Source organism: Zosterops lateralis (genome assembly GCF_965231275.1).
Source record: "Zosterops lateralis genome assembly, chromosome: 8".
Lineage (NCBI taxonomy): Eukaryota > Metazoa > Chordata > Aves > Passeriformes > Zosteropidae > Zosterops > Zosterops lateralis.
Window position 1 is genome coordinate 21695033 of NC_139768.1, and position 19856 is coordinate 21714888.

The 19856-nt window shown below is 38.7% G+C and overlaps 1 protein-coding gene across 1 annotated transcript; it reads left to right on the plus strand.

Annotated features, from left to right (window-relative positions):
* Positions 1 to 982: 982 nt before the first annotated feature.
* ENO4 (enolase 4) lies at positions 983 to 19727 on the plus strand (the record flags this gene model as incomplete). The annotated part of the gene is made up of 14 exons (XM_083867017.1): positions 983 to 1297; positions 2264 to 2392; positions 3622 to 3812; positions 4683 to 4849; positions 6502 to 6671; positions 6885 to 7016; positions 8398 to 8463; positions 9240 to 9287; positions 11088 to 11255; positions 12494 to 12619; positions 14867 to 15062; positions 15994 to 16052; positions 16599 to 16716; positions 18999 to 19727. The coding sequence occupies 14 exons, from the start codon at positions 983 to 985 to the stop codon at positions 19085 to 19087; spliced, it is 1974 nt and encodes a 657-aa protein (XP_083723143.1). The 3' UTR covers positions 19088 to 19727.
* Between the last annotated feature and the right edge of the window lie 129 nt (positions 19728 to 19856).

The following is a 19856-nucleotide window of genomic DNA, read 5'->3' on the forward strand; positions in this document are numbered from 1 at the left end:
CCAAGCCTCTGACTGCACAAGCCCCTCCTGAAGCATTTATATATACCTGAAGGAGAGGGAGCTAATACCTAATGAGGTATTAGCTACCCACTCTCCTCAAGGAACAGGTAGTGTCAGTTCAGAAACTTTTTCAGAGGAAACAGCGTTTAAAAAAAGAGGGTTTAAATCTCTGGAGAGGTACCATAGTATTTCTAAAGGATGTGAAAGGAAAAGAAAATGATTCCTTAGGGATTTTTCTTCATTATCACCCCACCTGGAGAAGTGAGCACACAATGAGCAAAGGTCCACACATATTGATTTTAGAGCTGGGGAAGTGTGCAGCTAACAGCTTTTAAGTATCTCCATTTTCAGTTACTTCAACAAAATTACCAGTGAACAGTGTAAGAAAGTGAAAGTTTTTGTAGGAAATTGCGGGCTAAAAATGATCATTTAGGTCGTGAAATGTTTCTTTTCATTGAAAGTGGACAGCTTTCAAACGTAGGAGCCACTGTGGGCGTTTTGCACAGTCGTCTTCACCAGACATTTCCCAAACCACAGCCTGTCCTCTTTCAGGACCATAATCTCACACTGTTTTGTTGCTCGGAGACTTTTAAAGCCGAGGAGCGCTCGGTCGGGCCGTACTGACTTGGAAGGCCATGGCCGGGCTCTGAAGGGAAGTCTGAGGAACCAGACCGAACTACACCGGGCCAAAGCGAACCACACCGGGCCAAAGCGAACCACACCGGGCCAAAGCGAACCACACCGGGCCAAAGCGAACCAGCTCTGCTCCCAACGCGGATGTTCCCGGGCGGGCCCGAGGGAGCACAGAGAGCCCCGGGGCCGTGGGGCCCAGCAGAGCTCCCGGGGGTGCCGCAGCCCGGCGGGGCAGGCGGGGAGCGGAGGAAGAGGCGGGCCTGAGGGAGCAGAGCCTCGGGCAGAGCTCTGGGGGTGCCGCAGCCCATGCGGGCAGCGCAGGAAGGGGCGGGCGCGTTGCCCGGCAGCGATGGAGGCGGCGGCGCGGCTGGCGCGGCTGCGGCGGGAGGCGGCCGAGTACTACCGCGGGCACCGGGTGCCGGAGCGCATGGAGGAGGCTCTGAACGCCCTGTTCCCGCGGTGCCCCGAGGATCTCTACGGGGAGCTGGTAGCGCGGGGCGGGGAGGCAGCCGGGCGGGGCCGTGGGGTGCCCGGGCCCCTCCCGCCCTGCCCTCAGCGAGGAGGTGGCGTCTCTGTGGTGGCAGTGCAGGGGTTTGCCCCCTGGCCCGGCAAGGATTGCGATAGTTCTGTGTTTGTGGCCAGAGGCACCTGGATGCTGCCCCCAGTAGGTGTCGGCAGCGGCCGGGCTTCTTGTCCTCTGCTTGTCTGGACACCAAAACAGAGTAGTCCGGAGATGGACTGCTGTCTGTCCTAACAGAACTGCTGCTCAGCGGTGGTGACTCCGGCCAGCGGCGACAAGGGCCGGGTGCTGCTCACACTGCAGCTGCTCAGGAAAGGCAAATGGGCCCCACTGCAAGGGTCAGGAATCAGGCCAATTTTATCTGTTCCTGCTTGGTGAAATATTGTTGACAGTAGTAATAATAAAACCCCAATTAGTGGTGATACTGGAATTGCCAATACTAGAATAGTGAACAGCTCCCTATATATATATATATATATATATATATATATATATATATATATCTAGTATGGTCTTTGATGGGAGAGAGGGGCTGTGGAATTGAAACATTTCATTCTGTTCATTTCACTGCTTCCCATCTTCATGTGTTTTGCCGTCATCAGTGGAAGGGACTGGAACTGGTAAAAGCTTTCCTTGCTTTGCTTGGTAGTTGGCATGTTCCTCGTCTTTGTAGCCCCAAGTGTTTTTCATAGTTTTCCTATTTGTTAAGCTGTGGTTTGGTGACACTCCGATACCAGATTAAATAATGAAACTAGTAAGGAAGTTGTGGAAACCTCAGGTAAAAACGTAATCCTTTTTCTAAACCAACATTAGTGTTTAACTACAAACAGAGACTAGGATGTATTGAACTATAATAGTTCATGAGGCCCATTAAAAACCATGTTGGAATAAGAATGAGGACTCTGCCACCACAAGTAATGGTTTCCACCTTTCCCAGAGGCTCAAAACTTGATGGAGTGTATAAATCATAGAATGATAGAATATTCTGAGTTGGAAGAGACCCGTAATGGATTTTTTCAGTGGTGGATTTGATTGTAAGATATTTCATAGAATAAAAGCCTCATTGCCTGGAAATTGACTTTTGATTCAGTTCTTTCTCTTTTATTTAAGGCTAACTACCTTTCTAAATTTTCAAAAGCTCCAGTAATACGCAGATTAGTTGGAAGAAAAGTTTTTGATGGAGTTGGTCAGCCAACATTAGAAGTGGAAATATACTGTACAGTTAAAAACTATGAGAAGGTATGAACTGCTTCTTGTTTTATTTGTTTTACTAGGACAATATCTGAGGAGGTAACTCTTTGCACATCCCAAGGAATGTTTTATTTTCCATCCTTACGACAAGATATAAATCCTTGTGACTCAACAGTTGGGTGTTGTAACTTGGGAAAAAAAAAAGGCGTAGTGAAAAGTTAGACAGTGGCAGTAGCTATGAAAACTTTATTTTCTAGGAATTAGGCAATATTTTGTGGGTGGGATCTGATAGTATGTCTTTGTATATTTTTTTTTCTGTCTTAATGATCATGTAGGTTTTCTTACACCCCATACTAACCTTACACTTTCATTTCACCTTTTTCTTTAATTTTCAGATCTTTATGTTTCTCTTTGTGTGACACTTTCAGGAAAATACAGTACAGGTGAAAGACAGTACAGATAGAGGCACTTCTTTCACACAGCTAATTGGTTGATGTGGGTGACTGGAAAGTCAAACATACCATTTAGCACCTGCAATGCAGAATTGATGGCTCATGTCTTCCCCAACCTGAAATACTCAAGTTACATCTTCACAGCTCTAGCTGTTGTGGAGGAATTATTTCTAGTTACCCTCAGTAAAACTCTGGTTCACTTAATTCTTGAATTATGTGTAACCTCATAGATATTCATTCACAGGATGGAAGGTTAATACTGGCATGTGCAGGCAACTGTGGGAAATTTATAAATTGTCTTCCTTGAGTGGATTTTCTTAATATCATTTGTTCTTCATCAGTACAGAAGGGTTTGAATTACCTAAGTAAGACAAAAGTAACTGATTATGAGGGATGGCATTAAACGTGAATGCTTATGAATCATGGTACAACAGGCTACCAACAGCTGCAATAAAAGGTGCCCTAATGACTGTATGGTCCTTAAAATAACTCCATTATATTCTGATAGCATAATATATGTATAAGGCAGATCTGTCAGAAGGGAGTTGCCTATGTAGTTATAATTTTAGGTCAAAAACCTTGAATAACATCTGCGATTACCAAAGTTTAAGAGCCTAAAAAGAAGGTGCTGGATGAGAAAAGACAAGTGGAGCGAATAGGTTTGTAGATATGTACTTGTATAGTTGGTAAGGACATACTTCTTAGTCTTTCAAATGACATTCCCAAGTTAGAAATTAAATAGTGTTTTAAACCTTTCACGTTGTCTTGGTTTTGGTTTGGTTTTTGTTTCTTTTTTGTTTTGTTTGTTTGTTTGTTTGTTTTCAGAGGATTTGTTCCACTGTAATGGCTACTCATTCTCAAATACCTGAAAATGCTCTACCTGAAACAATTGAAGCTGATGGGAAAGAAAGACATGCCTCTGTTCATACTGCTGTGGAATGGGTGGACGAATCACTGAGCACAATTTTAAGGGACTTGGAGCCTACTGACCAGTGTCAAGCTGATAAGATGCTTGGGTAGGTCTTGCATATTATGAAAATTATTGCATTTGAATATTTGAAATATTCACCATTAATTTATATTGTAATGAAAGATGTAGAATATGCAATGTTTCCTACTTTTTTTGAAAATATTTTTAGGATCTAATGTCTGTCTCAGACCAATTTCACTACACTATTTCCTGCTTTGTATAATATGATATAAAAAGCATGCTGCTTTGGGCTGCAACACTGAACACAGGCTGTGGCAAACAGACTTAATTGCCTTCCACATGGACTAGATTTGGGAAAACCTTGATAAAGGGAATAAGGACTCAGTTGGATAGTGAGTCTAAATAGGATTTAAATGCATTGTTTACACTACTTTATATATCTCACATACTTAGTTTGCCTGAGTTGGCTTTCTGTGACCCATGGGTGAAGATTTCACTTCATGCATGTAATTGAAATTCAGCCACCTCTGAGTCTGCAGTTGACAATAACCAGTGTACAACTCACCTACTGCCTTAACCTGGGCCAGGCTGATGGATGTCATGAGGTCCTGACAGGATCTGTTACTACCCATGCAAAGGAAATAAATCCTTTATGCTCAGGCTGTCTCCTCAGAGCTGACTTTCAAACCTGTGTAATGTACAAAGCATGTGCTAAGGTTTGCAGTGCTTGCTTGTGGTCCTTTTTGTTCAATCAGTGTTGCAGATGACTACCAAAAAAGAACAATATGATAAATTTACTGACTTCTCCAGCTTCAGACAGGTTATCTATGGCAGAAGCTCAAGTACAAGCAGTTAATCTACCTCCTAGTATGTTCTTCAGCCTGCATCTCCTCTGTCTGCTTGTCATATGTCTAACAATATTTTGACTCAGTCATTTTTATGCCTCTTCCCTCAGTGAATACTTTGCAAACAAGGTAGAAGAAAAAAAGGAAACTGAAAAGCAAGAAGAAGAAGGACAAGAGGGAGAAGAAAAAAAAGAGGAAGAAGAAGAAGAAAAAGTCGCTCCTACCCTTGCTGCGCGCCCTTCAGTCGCAGCATCTCAGCCAAAAAAGGGAGGAAAAGGTTTTACTTTATTTAATTCTAATATTTTCTGCAATACAGATATTTATAAAGGTCCTAAAAAACACCCTGTCTCATGTTCAAAGGGTTTGGTTACTCTCTCCTGACCTTTTTGATCACAGCAGTTTCTGCAGCAAGATGAGGGAGGGGAAAATACAGTTTCCTCATCATTCACATGCATTGGTTGAACAGAGTTTCTGCCTTTGTTTTACAGTTGGTTTAGACAGGAGGTTATTATTCTTCAGTGAGGAATAAGAATGGAGGAGGATGCAAATGAAGAATAAAAATGAAAATGATAAAGAAAAGGAAATCACAGAACTGAGTGGTTAAAAGGAAATAGAATTAAGATAGAAGCTGAAAACAATTGAAAGAGGAAGGAAAGTTTCCTTTTAACACTGAGAAAAGGTGGAAATATAGAGAAAAGCAAAAGAGAAAGAAAGAAGAGGGTGAGATGGGAGTGAAGGATAGTGTAGAGTAAAAGGAAGTAAGCAAACACTACTAGAGGAAAAAGGAAAAAATAGTGTGAGACTAGAAAAACAAGGTAAGAAAACATGGCCAAAACCAAACAACCCAAAGGGAAAAACATCATGTTATTTCCATCTACATATTAAACTCAGACAAAAAAGAGTTGTTGTCATTTGTTGGAAGGGCAGAAATTTTTGGCAAATTATTCTTTCTTATCAGTTTAGTTGCAACTATCATGTTATGAGTTGTTGTACTATACTGTGAGTAAAAAACCTCCCACTTCATATGCTGAATGTGTGCACAGTACATTCACCTTTGACCTGAAATTTAATTTCTCCAGTTGTCAGGTCCATCCAGATATCATTGTGGTGTATTTGATACTTCAGTCAAGCTTCTGCTGATCCATCTATTGTGTCTTTTCACTAATTGTGGCATTGACTGTGATATTATTGTTAGTCTCAGTGCCTGACTATTTGGAGCCAATACCAAACAATCCCCAGTGCAATGGTTCTTGAGAATCAGATGATTTATTATAGCTTCAGAAGGTGCTCCCTGGAAGTGTTCATGTAAGCACTACAGGCAATAAATATGGTAGTGGGAACTGCTTGGTTTAAAGCATTTTGGACAAAGTTATTGTATCTGAAAGGGAAAAAAATTCTTATAGAAATTTAATGTGTGATATTTAAAAGACCTGTTTCTCCTTGGGAATTCCAATTGTAATAGGCCTGAATTTTTTTTCACAGTCATTATTAGAAGAAATCAAGTTTTGTACTCCCAATCTGGTTATAATGTAATCTTCACTTTTTTTTAATCAAAATCTGAGCATTTAAGGAGCACAATAAAGCAGACTGAAAACATGCTTTTGAAAGGAACCTTATGAAAAATTACATAATGTTACTGAACTGAAACACAGATAAATAAAAATACATATTTCAGTGGCTGAAAGATCTCCAAAAGAAACAGACTTGAAATGCATTTGAAACCAGAGTGAGGACAAATACTCTACTTGATTGTAAGGTCGTTCCATATAAAACAGTGGACAGAATTAAGTTTTTTAAAAATAAATTACTGGGTTTTAGTACATTGAGTACACCCCGAAATGACAATACTGTATTTATGCACATAACTCCAATCCATAAGCAGATATTAAGAACCAAGAAAATATTTAGCTACTACTCTGTGTGTTGTAGGAAAGAAGGTGTTAGTGGAAGTGAAACCCATCCCACCTGCAGAACCTGCTGAGCCAGTGCTGTGTGGCAGCTTGGCCATTGGGGGAACATCACTTGCCATAGCAAAGGCTGGGGCCACCATTCTCCACATCCCACTGTACTTACACACTGCACTGCTGAAACACAATCAGGTACTCATGGCTTTTCCTTTATTTTGTCCCACTTATCATAATTATTGCAGTCTTATCATAATTATTGCAATGTTATTATATGTGCCTCATACAGTACGCCCTTAACACCATTGCTGGTGTTTGCAGTTTTTGAACTCTGTACCATAACTAAAATATATCAGAAATAATCCTGATTTTTACATTTTTATTTTCACCCGGCACTCCCAATTACAGGAGTCACCTGAAGAAATGACTCTGCCACTCCCAATGGTTACTCTGTTGTACTGTGAAAAAAATTCACCTACCAAACTGAAATTAGTCAAAGAAGTTATGCTTATACCACCAGTTGAGTTGTCATTCAGACAGGTACTGTTTGCTTTTTTAAATAAATGTATTCTATAGACATCATACTAACCACATATGTACATAAGTATATAGGTGTTTTCAATATAGTCCTTACAAATGATATTTTGCATTTTTTGTTAGCTTACAAGGCCAAAGTTTTAACAGATGTTAGGCATAATTCTAACACTAATAACATTAAATAAAATAAAAAGGTAATTTAAAAGAAGAACCATGAAGATTTAAATTAAAAATGGATTTTTGTATAGAGGAAAAAATGAATGCATTGAAGAAGATGTCAAGGGATTGTGTTACGCAGTAATAAATTTTGCATTAGTAGATTATAAATATTACCAGTTGTTTGATATAGCATACAAAACCACAAAACCCGTAACAAATTCACAGGAAAGCATAAGATATTTGGGAATGAGTTGCTTTAAAACGAAATTGTGACCCTAGAAGGGAATACAAAGAGCAAGAAGGATGGGTGAGACAGATGGGATCAGCCCTCTCTCTTTTTGTTTAGCCATGTGTTGCATTTAAGAATGTATCTGCACAAGATGCCTCCATTAGGGCTGTGATTTCTACTTTGTGTGCTGGTGACCTGAACAAATAGCTGAACTCGATTCTCTTTCTTTTTGCTTTTCCTTTAACTTTTCTGGGTTGTCCCCCCGAGCTGTTAACAAGGCCACTAATTCTGCCCCATTCAGAGGCAGGATGCCTCCCAGGGCCCATGGGAGAGGAGGAAGGTGTTTGCTGCAGTGCAGAACATGAAGCTGTTTGTCCTGTGTTGTTGCCAGCTGTGACTGACTTCTGCCCCCTTCAGTATTCCTTTACTGGCACAGTTTGAGAGAATCTGAAACGTGCTTTACCAAGTTTGCACTCAACATTTACTAGCTCAGCTGAAAAGGAAAAAGAGCCTTGCATTAAAAGCAATGAATTAGTTTAATTGAAGTGTTCTCCAATGTTTAAAATCAAGACAGTGATTTTTTTTTCCTGATTCTTGGAAGTATTCTGTCTTGTCAGAGTTTAGGAAGTCTTAGGCAGAGTCAAAATTGGGAACAAGGATTATCACCTTCCCACTTCTCAGATATAAATGCAGTCCCAGATATTTTTTACTTGTTAGGTATCTGAAGGGCTACTTTTGGGGAGGAGACTGCTTCCCTTGACAGCCCATAATCAAATATTCCTGCTCATTCCACTGCTACTAACCCTTTATCGTTGGACACTTGACTGCATTTTGTGGATGGAGAGATTGTGTTAAGGAATCTGTAATGGTTTGGGCTTTTTTGAAGACTTTGTATTAAAATTTGCATTTAGAATAAATGTTGTTTCTCTTCTGATTTAAGCTTCTAAAATGAATTAATATAACTTTCTTTTGAAGATTACTGGTGTTTAATTTCAGGGCATAGAAAGAGTTCTGGATATTCAGAGAGAAATGACAAGGCTGTTGGAGTCCCCAGGCAAAACGGTACAATAAAAATTGTGTTCTTCCAGTGAGATGTACTTCATCTGATCTTTTCACTACCATTGTCCTTTTAAACATCCCCATGGAACACTTACCCTGTTACAGGCTCATGGCACAGAATAGAGGATGTGTATCTCTGACAGAGGAATAAAACATTGGCTGTTTGGTGATACTAAATTAGAAAATTTAGAACAAAACATTGTTTTAAGCATAAGGCTTTCTGTTTACCTCAAAAAATATATTGGGAGTTGAATGGTATCAGAGGGCATATACAATATATATTCTGACCTTGCTACACCTCTCACACATAACATGTTTTATTCCAAGTGCTATTACTGTAGCACTAAATCAATCTCAGTGTGTGCATGTGCTTTTGGAAAAGCAATATTGTTTCTCCAGGTACAGAGTCTGGATTCTCATTTCTGAGATCCCCTGTATTTTTGATGGGCTGGCTGAGAATGTCTTGAAAAACAAATGATGGTTGGACAGATGTCCACATAAAAATAAATATTTTAAATTAGTAACCACCACAAAATAAAACTATTAAGATATTAAATAAAGCTATTTCCTAACTGAAATATTTACAATCTCTTTTGATCAAAATTCAGTCTTTTCTTTTCTTTTCTTTTCTTTTCTTTTCTTTTCTTTTCTTTTCTTTTCTTTTCTTTTCTTTTCTTTTCTTTTCTTTTCTTTTCTTTTCTTTTCTTTTCTTTTCTTTTCCTTTTGTGATCTTTGTATTTTTCTATGGAATTGATTTCTGTCTGCTTTCATTCCAACAGTCTGGTCCACAAACAGACAGTAAGAAAGGAAAAGCACAAAAAAGTCTGGTAAGAAAAGAGATTTTAACTCTAAACCTTCAACAAGGTATTAACAGCAGCAGGGAACTTAAAATGTTCTTAAGAAAGGAAGCATTAATCTACATTGCCATTTTGGAAAGGTCAAGGCAAGACTTAAATATTCCAAATGCTCATATTTTACATAATAATTTAGATTCTTCTGACTATACCTTCCCTTCCTGGAGGACAGTAGAGGAAATAGGGGGAAATTCCTGGGATCTGGTAATTTTTCTCATATAGAAATCCTGGTAATTTATCCAAATGAGCATTTTGCAGGCCTGTAGCACCAGCAGAGAACTTTTGATCATGGAGACCATAAAACTGTTACTTGTAAGACTTGTGGATTGTGCTGTTTCCTAACCCTGGGAGCATAACTCCCCTCTTTATCCTGCTGCATTCAGTGCCCAGGTCCAGTCTGAGGTTATAGATAATGGCAGATACAAACCAGTAGCTAAAGGGCAGCACTCAGAATATTGCACAGGACATTATTTTATATGGCTCAAATGATCTCTTTTATCCCTTCAAAACCAGTAGTTTGTCGATGAGTTTTCCAAATAGTGGGATGGAAATGCCATGCAGGTTTTGCTCTTCATTCTGAGATGATTTAAATATTATGAGGTGAGAATTGTTACTGTTATGAAGCATAAAAAAGGATGAACAAAAGCTTTCCTATTTTATTGTTGCTTAAACAAAAAAACTCATCATCAAGATGTTGGCCAATGTTTTCCTGGTGGGTATTTTCTATATTAGTCCCACAATATGTACTGCAGTCAAAAGGTGGAATATTTCTGTAAAAGATAGACAAGATTCTCTGAAAAAAAATCCATTTATTTCAGTAGGAGAAAACTAAAGGAGACAGTAGTGAAACTGAATTTAAAACTGGTAAAAACACCATGTTAGTTTGAACTTTTTTGTGAGAGGAAAAAAAGGAGAAATTACAAAGTAGGCAGTGAAAAAGAACTTATTTGGATTAAGGAAGTAAAAACTAGACAGAGAAAAATGTTTTTATACAGATAAACAGTGCTTTTAATAGAATGTAACAAGCCACAGCATATGAACATCTTGAAAACCACATAAAACTGCAGATTTAACCTCTGTCTGAAGTGCAGGAAGAAGTGTAGCATTTTTTTTGGTGTCTGTTGCTGCACCTTTATAATCCAAAATTCACAGACTTTACATGAGTAAATGAGTGTTTGGAAAACCAACAGAAAAACTGACAGGAGAAGGAAATAGGTGAAATACGTGCTCAATATAACTCTGCTTCTTGTGGCTGATGTCCAGCAATACTGTCCCTGAAGCAACTGGGCTGGAGGTATTTCCCACTCTATGAAATTTGTTCCTTCCAGGAGTCTTGGGAGATTCTTGAGGTTTCTTGAACACTCCCCAGAGTTGATATCAATGTTGTAGTTGAGGATTAATGAGTAAAAGCTATTTAAAGTGGAGGATATGTTTTTGTGGCAAAGGGTTGGTCCATAGCACCAGAGCATTTATGGCATTATGGTTATTAAGAGTGCCTTTAAAATAAATTTTTAAACCAGTGCCAGCCATACAAGACTGAGATCTGCATGACTAGACAGATTTCCAAGGACTATTGCTCTCTACTCATTAGCACTTGATAATCCCTCTTTCCTTGAGGAAATTGTCCTTAAAACTGCCAAGGAGATTTCTGAGAACAAATTTGTAATTTGATGACTAAATGCAGACTGAAATGACAAAGGAAAAAACTCAACCCATAAATATGTATAATATATTTGTGTGTAAACAAAGTGATTATTTCTGTTCTGCTTTCAGGGACCAACCTTAAAAGGAATATCACACTTAGGCTGCCTGACAACAGGATATGATAGTCTAGAACAACTGCTACTCCAAATGCAAATAGCTTGCAACAATGTAGGTCTGGAGCTAGGAACAGACATATACGTAGCATTAAATTGTGCTGCTCATGAATTAATGGATTATGTAAGTTATTTTTTCAATTCTGGTTTTCTTGGGTTTTAAAATAAATGCAGCTGTTTGTTAACATTATTTATTGTTATGTTCAAACTCACCTACAAACTCCTAACTCCATTTTTTAAAGGTAGCAATCAAGCAAATGGAAAGAATGATCTCTGCATTTATAGTGTCTGGCTGAATCTTCTTGTTTTTCCATTATATTAAGCTACATTTCTTGTTTTCTTCAAACTATCCTAACATTTGCATGTATTTTTATTGTGGTATGTTTATGTACACATTAGTGCCCATCTCATTGTGCATCAACATTAAATTTTTAATTTCAGTTCTTATTTGACAAAATCTGTTTATCTCCTGATAAAGTCTTACAGTTCTTGCCCCTTATTCCAAGATCAGTCAGATTTTTCTCTAAGCAGAAAAAGAAACTTCCAATTCCATTTAGTACCTCATGAGCTTTTGTGTGTTTGGGTGTTCTGTAGTGCCAAAGCTTCCATTACCAATGTCTTTTGTGAAAGCAGTTACTCTCCTGGCTGTGATATCTGTGTCCTGTACCAGAATGTGCAAAATCTTAACCATTGAATTACCAGTAATTCTGTAACTTTCTGTGACTGAACTGTTAAAGCCACTAAAGCAGTGGATATCCTGGCACAGTTTCCCAGTGTGCCCTTAAAATTCCTCCCTGGCTGCAGTTTGTGCTTCCCAAAATGATGAGACTGGGTTTAACATGTTCTTTTCTCTCTCTCTCTCTTTTTTTTATTTTTTTTTTTTTTATTTTTTTTTTTTTTTTTTTTTAAAGGGGAAAGAGTCAGGGAGAGGCAGTATCTTGGTTTTGAGCACTCTTTGCCCCAGGGATATTTTCTTTATGAAAATGAGGAAAAAAATCACCCTTGTTTTTGGAAGAGAAAAATGAGATTTTTTTCATACGAGATTCAATAAAAATGTTAAATATTGTTAACTTCATGCTCTAATTGTGTCAAACTGGAAGCATTGCCTAGAAAATGCTGCAACAGATCTCTCTTCCTTTGGCAGTGGCATTGTTCAGGGACTTTGGCATGAGCCCACTGGAGCCCACGGTGTCATTTTGGGCAGAGTTTTCTGTAACAATGTGCTAACAACTCAGACACAGAATGGAGCAGATGAGTGAATTCCTGATTGAAGCACACACAGCCCACTGCCTTAACAGAGATGTGTGCACTCTGCTTTTCAGGGTCTTACTTTCCTTATCTTTTATGCTTTTTACTTTCTAGGGTAAAGAAAAATATGAAATTCTCACTGGAACATTCAAAAGTCCTGATGAAATGGTTGCCATATATGTGGAAATGATTAATAAATTTCCTTTTATTATTGCATTAATAGATCCCTTAAGAAAAGAGGTAAGATACCGCAGTGCAGTCCTTTAAAAACTGATGGTACTGTTCAGTGGCATATCACTGACCTTTTCTCATTTTTACAAAACATGTAAAATACAAAGCTTCTGATTTCCAAGTTTTTTAAGCACAAAAATATCACTAGAAAATGCATCTAACAGTTCCTTTGAATATATTTTATTGTCAAGATCCAAATTTTTCACTGTTTTTGAGATAATTTCTGATGGAAAATCCTGGCATGAACAGCACAGTCAGTACACATACCTTCAAGAATTACAAGAATTTGCTTTTTTTTCTCATTCTACTTGATGAACTGTTGTTCTTTTGATTACATTTTCCTCTTTATGAACACTATTCAGATTATAAGGTGAAATTGTAAAATTCAAGTGTATTACCAAAATTATTGTGTAATGCAATATTATATTGGGCTGGAAAAGCAAAAAATTGAACATTGTTGTATATTTAGCCAAAAAGTCACTAGCATATATTATTGCTGCAGTTCTTTGCGGTGGATATTTGCAACCAAAGTCCTGTCACTGGCAGCATTGCTGGGCAGAATTTTTCAAGTGGGAGTAAGACACCCTGTATTTACCTCTGTGATCAAAGTTAGAGGAGTTAATTAGTGTGGCCAATCAACTATAACAATAAAACACAATAATATTAAGCATGATATCAAGCTATAGATGTATAAAATAAATTGTATTTATAGATAAGGTTAAATTTACATGTGTTAAAGAAAAGAGTAAAAACTTAATGACTGCAGAATCTACAATTGTAGGCTGAGATTATGCCGTTGCACAACTTCATAAAAATTTGCTTTTGGTGTCAAATTTCACTTTATCTTCTTCAAAATAAATACAGGGAGTTCATTTTCATCAACAAAACACAAAGGCTGTGATTGAAGGGAGAGGCAAAATTATGTTGGCTCTGTGAATCTGCCCAGTGCCTGAATCAATAATTCTAAAACTGATGAACTGTAAAATCCATCTGATTTTGTCTTTAACTGGAACTTTAAAAGTTCATTTTTTGAATAACTGTGTTCAGTATTACCTCACTCTGGTTAGCCTTGCCTCCCTGTGTTGTTTCAGTCTGACTCTCTGAATTACCATATTCCAAAACACCGGGTTATTTCCCATTCCTGCCAGGGCTTCAAACTTCCCTGAGAATTCTTAGGAAGGAAAATATTTTCAAGATGAGAATCAGCAGGAGAATTACAGCAGACAGTGAAGTGCAGCTGGGAACTGAGTACAGAGTTAAGGGAAATCCTTCTCCTCCTCCTCCTTCTCCTCCTCCTCCTCCTCCTCCTCCTCCTCCCAAAACTCCAAGGTTTACCCATGCCACATCTTTGCCTCTGATAATTAGATCCTTGAGGATTAGTTCTGGTACCAATTCAATAATTCATTGCCAGACCACTTCAGTGCTTAAATTTAAACATTTGTTCAAGTGTCAAGAACTTCATTTTTTCTTATGCACAGGCTTGAAATCCATACAGGAATAGCCCCTGATGTTGATTGGAAGTAGATACATACAAAAAACTGCTCCACAGACCAAGAATAACCACTGGCAGAATTATGAAGTGGAGATGTTTTTAATGTGAGAACTTTGCATTCTGTGGACACAAAGCAAGCGAATTAATTCGTCAATTTCTTCTTTCAAATTCTTTACATATCCTTGTCCTTTATTTAGCCTGGACCATGTACCATGTGGACAATGCATTAAAATAAAGAAACAAAGACCCTGAAAGTGGAGCTTTGCTAGAAAAGAGAGCATTGTATTCTGCTGTTCCCTATGGGTCCTGCCATTGAGTCTATGTCTCCTGTTCGTTATTTTATGTTCAAACAACTGACACTTGAAATAGTAACACAAAAATTAGTCCTTTGAATAAACCAATAAAAATTATTTTATGCTCCATCAAAACAAAATAAATTTCGGGAGGGAAATCAAAATAGCAGACCCCTACACTTAATTTAAATATTTTAACTGTATTTTGTGCAAACAGTGTTGATTAACTTTTAACTTAAAATTTATGTTTTCTAGCAAAATCTTAAAACCCAAGGAAAATCCAAGTGGTACGTTCTTCTTAGGTGGACAGATTTAAACAGTATAACAGACAGTATAAAATGTAATATGTTTATATGAAGGGCATATTTAGGAATAAACCAAAATTATTGTTTAATTTTTAGCTCTTCAATTAGAGTTTTCATTTAGTTTAGTTTTTTAAACATCAATTATTTGCTCAATTCATTTACGCAGGACAGAGAACAGTGGAGTAGCATCTGTCAGGCCCTCGGTTCCAAATGCTACCTGATTGCTGAAGATGCTGCCACACAAATTTCCAAGCTCAAAACTGATCAAAACATAAACATAGCAATGTGCAGTGGTGTTGTCCTAAAATACATTAATGAAACCAAGGTGTCAGACCTCATAGAAGTTACTGGAATTCTGGATGGTGAGTACAGAGGGGGAAAGGCTGAAACCAAACCTTACAAGCCACACCAGTAAATAGTACATGTTTTTATTTAATTATTGACACTTCTAATTTAGAAAGCACTTGTCAGAAGAAATTGAAATTCAAGTTTTGATTCACAAATCCCTGTCAAGGGGCTGAAAACAGCAGTCAAGGCTTCAGCTATTGTCAGTTAATACACCGTGAATGTTTTGGACGTGGGTGCCCTTTGACACTGCAGCTAAGTGTCATCCAGTTAGATATCAGAATTAAAGAAAATAAAAGAGATGTGATCAATTAATCTCAATTTTGAATAAGTTTAGCATTAATAATTAAAAAATTGAGACACGTACAAACTGTTTAAAATTGCATTTAGATAGATTATCGACTGTGTATTGTTGAGCCTTTGTGATAAGTATTAAGGACCTGTGCTGCTTCATGTGTAAGATTTCTCTTTGTATCACATTTTCTTTATTCATTTTTATACTCAAGGAATAGATGGACAAATTTAATATAGCCTAATTTTTTTCTTGTTCCTTCAAAACACCCAGAATCGCTGTATCAAAGTGAGTAAATAGCAACTAAAAGATTTCATTCAGTCAGGATGGTAAGTTCTTCTTTGAAGAGATGAAAAATCATTAATATAGTGAGGAAGACATTTAAAATAAATAGCCCAGCCTGATCAGACAGATCAGTGAAAGACAGAGACCAGAACAGGATGTTAGATGTTCCCTTATCCCTCTGAAAATAAAACAGAATGCTAATGTAGCAAACTAATACAGTTTACATTTTTTATCAGGGGGGGTTTACTCCTGTTTGTATTTAAGCTTGGATAGCCCAAGGGTAAAAAAAAAAAAATGAGAAGTCCAAACAATTTCTGTGTCAAATACATAAAATATACTCTAATGAAGGTGTTCCCTCCTGTTATATATAGGTCAAAGACATATTACCATATTAGGAAGTCCAGATGGAGAATCTTCAGATGAGAGCCTCGTGGATCTGGGAAGTATTGAAAGCTGTTCAATTGCGGAATTGCAAAAATACTGCTTTTAACATGTACTATTTTTTAAGGAGAAAGCCTTTTTGTGCTTGAGAAAGAAACATTTTACAAAATGGGCTTTTTCTAGAGGGTTGGGTTGGGTTTTTTTTTCCCCACAGAGAGTGGTTATTCTTTTGAATTTAAAGAGAGCACACAGGAAATTTGCCAAAGCAGGGAGTATATTCGAAAGTGTGTATGATCCATTTGCTGGCATTAGTTTATAAAAAACTGTGAGTCACTTAAAACATTCCTGCGTAGTAACAACATTTTAAGCAAATATTCTTAACACTGCTATATTTAATCTTTTGCAAATAAAATTTCCTTTCAGATGCCAGGGAAAATTACTGTTTGCATCCGGCAAACCTTTCACTGAGAGGTTTTATTTCCCCGTTTTTCTCTGCGGAGAGATGAGGGTGGTGAATTAGACTTAGGATACGGTGTTTAATTATCGGGAATGACTTCAGTGGCTGGAGTGAGGAGTTTTACCACTGTCGTTGCAGGCTGTGGGCCTGGGTGCCAGGTTCCTCAAGTTGGGAGGTCTGTCCCGCGGAGAAAGGGTGGCCAAATACAACCGGCTGCTGGCTATAGAGGAGGAACTGGCCGCGAATGGAACGCTGCGTACGAGCTTCTTTCTTACTTTGTTTTCAGCCTGCCATGAATACGGGCACAAAGATTGGAGGGAGAATGATTGAAACTGCACCCCAGGAGGGAAGCGGAATCAAAAGGCTATAAATAAGGGCTGACAAAAAAAACCTAGGATAGCACTTGCCACAATGTATATTGTTGTCCTAATGGATTATCTGTTTACTGAATGTTAAAATGGACCCCTTCTTGAGGAGTAGCCTACATTAAGCTTTTTTCCCCCCAGAATTAATTGGTTGTAGTCTTGAAGCCCACGGTGCAAAAGGAACAAAACAAAAAACCATGCATATAATGTGTCGAAAAGCTGCCAAAATGGAATTTTAGGCCAAATACCCCACCTCTCTCGAGGCCTGAAACATATATTGCTAACAAAACTTCATTTCACAACCCTCTTTTGTATGTTACATTTCCAGGAAAATGTGTTTGGAAAGCTATAATTGCGTGGGTAAGCCTTAAATAAAACCCAAGAAAACCCCAAGTAGACGATGCACATTCAGCCTTAGCCACTTGTATGCATCTGCCCTCCTGTTTCAGGGTCTGCATCTTCTTTTTACACTGTACCGAGGCACTGTTAAATGCTTAACAGTTCATTAGAGCCACTTCTCACTTGCTCAGGTATCAATCAAGCCAGAATAAAGACATGCAGTCTGAAGGGGAGGCAGAAAGGCAAGGAGAGAAAGAAATAAAGGAAGGAAGGAAGGGGTTTGCAGGAATTGTATTATGCCTAAGAAAAGGAAACACGAAGCAGAATTAAGTCATTTTACCCTCTTGTTTGTAATAATTTCCAATATTCTACCCATAGGGTAGCAGCACTTGACATGCACGCTATAGAACAAAGTTTTTAGTTGAATTTTTTTTTATTGAAAATATTTTGAGCTTTTTGAAATCTCCCCCCTTGCTCATAAATAACCATTGTAAAAAACAGAAACATAGAATTTTTTTTTTTGCTAATAAAGTAGTTTCACAGAAGGCACTTTTCAAAAATAAGTCAGATAATTATAGAACTATGAATTTTAACTGCCTCAGCAGTATTAATATATTCCCTCCTCAAATAGTATAGTCTAAACAAAGGCTCTCGAGTCTGACAAATATTTAGACCTATATCTGATGAAATGAAACAGCAACAGTCCCCGACACCGTTAATCGTTTGGCAGAAATAGGATCCAGTCCCTAAATCAGCAGCAGGGCAGTAGTGAGAGCAGATCTGAGCTGCATACCAAGCTCCTCATTTGGCCGGGCTGGAGCCGGGAATACCCGGGAGAGCCCGACCGAGGGCACGGAGTGACACTGGGCCATTGGAGTCCCCAGGGGGTGTGTGAGGGGCTGCAGGGGGCTCAGGCTCTCCTCTCCCATCGCCTGCCCCTCTCCTGTGGGTCATTCTGAGCAGCCCCGGTGGCGATTTTGTGCCGCCACAGCTCCTCCTGCCCCAGCTGGGGCCAGCAGCATCCCCTCGGCTGGCAGTGACACCGCGCCGAGACACCGTGTCCCCCCATGAGACACGCCATGGGGTGGGCATCGTGTGTGGGGCACGGCACGGAGCTGGTGCTGAGGGCAGCGGGGAGGAGGAGTCACACAGCTAGGAGAAACTTGTCAGAAGAAACTGAAATTCAAATTTTGATTCACAAATCCCTGTCAAGGGGCTGAAAACAGCAGTCAAGGCTTCAGCTTTTGTCAGTTAATACACCGTGAATGTTTTGGACGTGGGTGCCCTTTGACACTGCAGCTAAGTGTCATCCAGTTAGATATCAGAATTAAAGAAAACAAAAGAGATGTGATCAACTCATCTCAATTTTGAATAAGTTTAGCATTAATAATTAAAAAATTGAGACACGTACAAACTGTTTAAAATTGCATTTAGATAGATTATCGACTATGTATTGTTGAGCCTGTGTGGTAAGTGAACTGCTGGCTATGGGATGGACACTGGGACAAGGCTTTTATGAGGTAGGGATGAGGCAGAGTCAGCTGCTGGAACTCTGGCAAGAGCACCAGTGCAGGGGAAAAAAATAAGTCAGCAAGGTGAGATGATCACTGAAGAAAAGAATGCAAAAAATATCTCAGCTCAGGCCGCTGTGCACTATGTCCTGATCCTGTACTCAAAGTGATCCTTCTTTACTAAAGAAGGACCAGACTTCTAGAGGTGTTTCAAGTCTTGTAAGCATCATGGGGCATTTTCAAAACATCTGTGTGCACCAAAGAATATAACAACAAACCCCATTACAGCAAGCATGAGCTGTTGTTTTTTCCTTCTATTTCAGGTGAAGCAAAACTTGAATTCGTTGATTTTCCTGAAGAATCACAGCCAGAACAACTTTCTGATGTGCTTCCTGCCCCAGAGCAGGATTAGATGCCTCCTCAGCTCTCAGCCAGCCCTGCAGCTTCACAGCCTGCCTGCTCAGCTCCCAGAGAACAGTACACTAACCTAGGCTGTCAACATTAACTTCAGGATAAAATTCTAAGAAAAAAACCATTTTACTAAGAAACTCATATATTAACTATTCCTAAATCCATTTATTTTCAAGCAGTTCAGCCAAATATCTCTAAGAGATTGCAAATACTGGCTTCTCTTTTCCCAGGGACCATTGCCTTCAGCTGAAACCAAATTAACTAAGCAGTGACTATAGTCTGAAAATACCACAAAATTCTGTGCTCTATTTACAAATTGACAGAACAAATACCGCTGTGTTAAGTCCAAAACTAAACGTTTGCTTTGGGAAAATCAGAATCGCTCTCCATACAAAGAGCAAGCTGTTGACAAACAGTAAAAAAAACAAACAAACAAACAACCAAACAAAAACAGAACACATTTTACAAAAAAAGAAAGGCCTTGACTGTTACTCTGCTCCATCCCCCATATCCCCTCAATGCTGCTCAGAGATCCAGCCTGCAAAGGAGATTTTGCTCCATTTGTAGCCCTCAAGGCAAGTGTATCAGTGCAAACCCCAAATGTTAGGCACAGAGCTGTGACTGCCATCAGTAGGAAGCCTGCCCCAGTCGGCAGCAGTGAGTAACAAGTCATTTCCACAAGGTCTGGGAAACTTGTCAGGAGTCTTTTTAATAAGCAACAATGAAAAAAGTTAAAGAAATAATTTATGTTCGAGGTAACAAAACAGTTT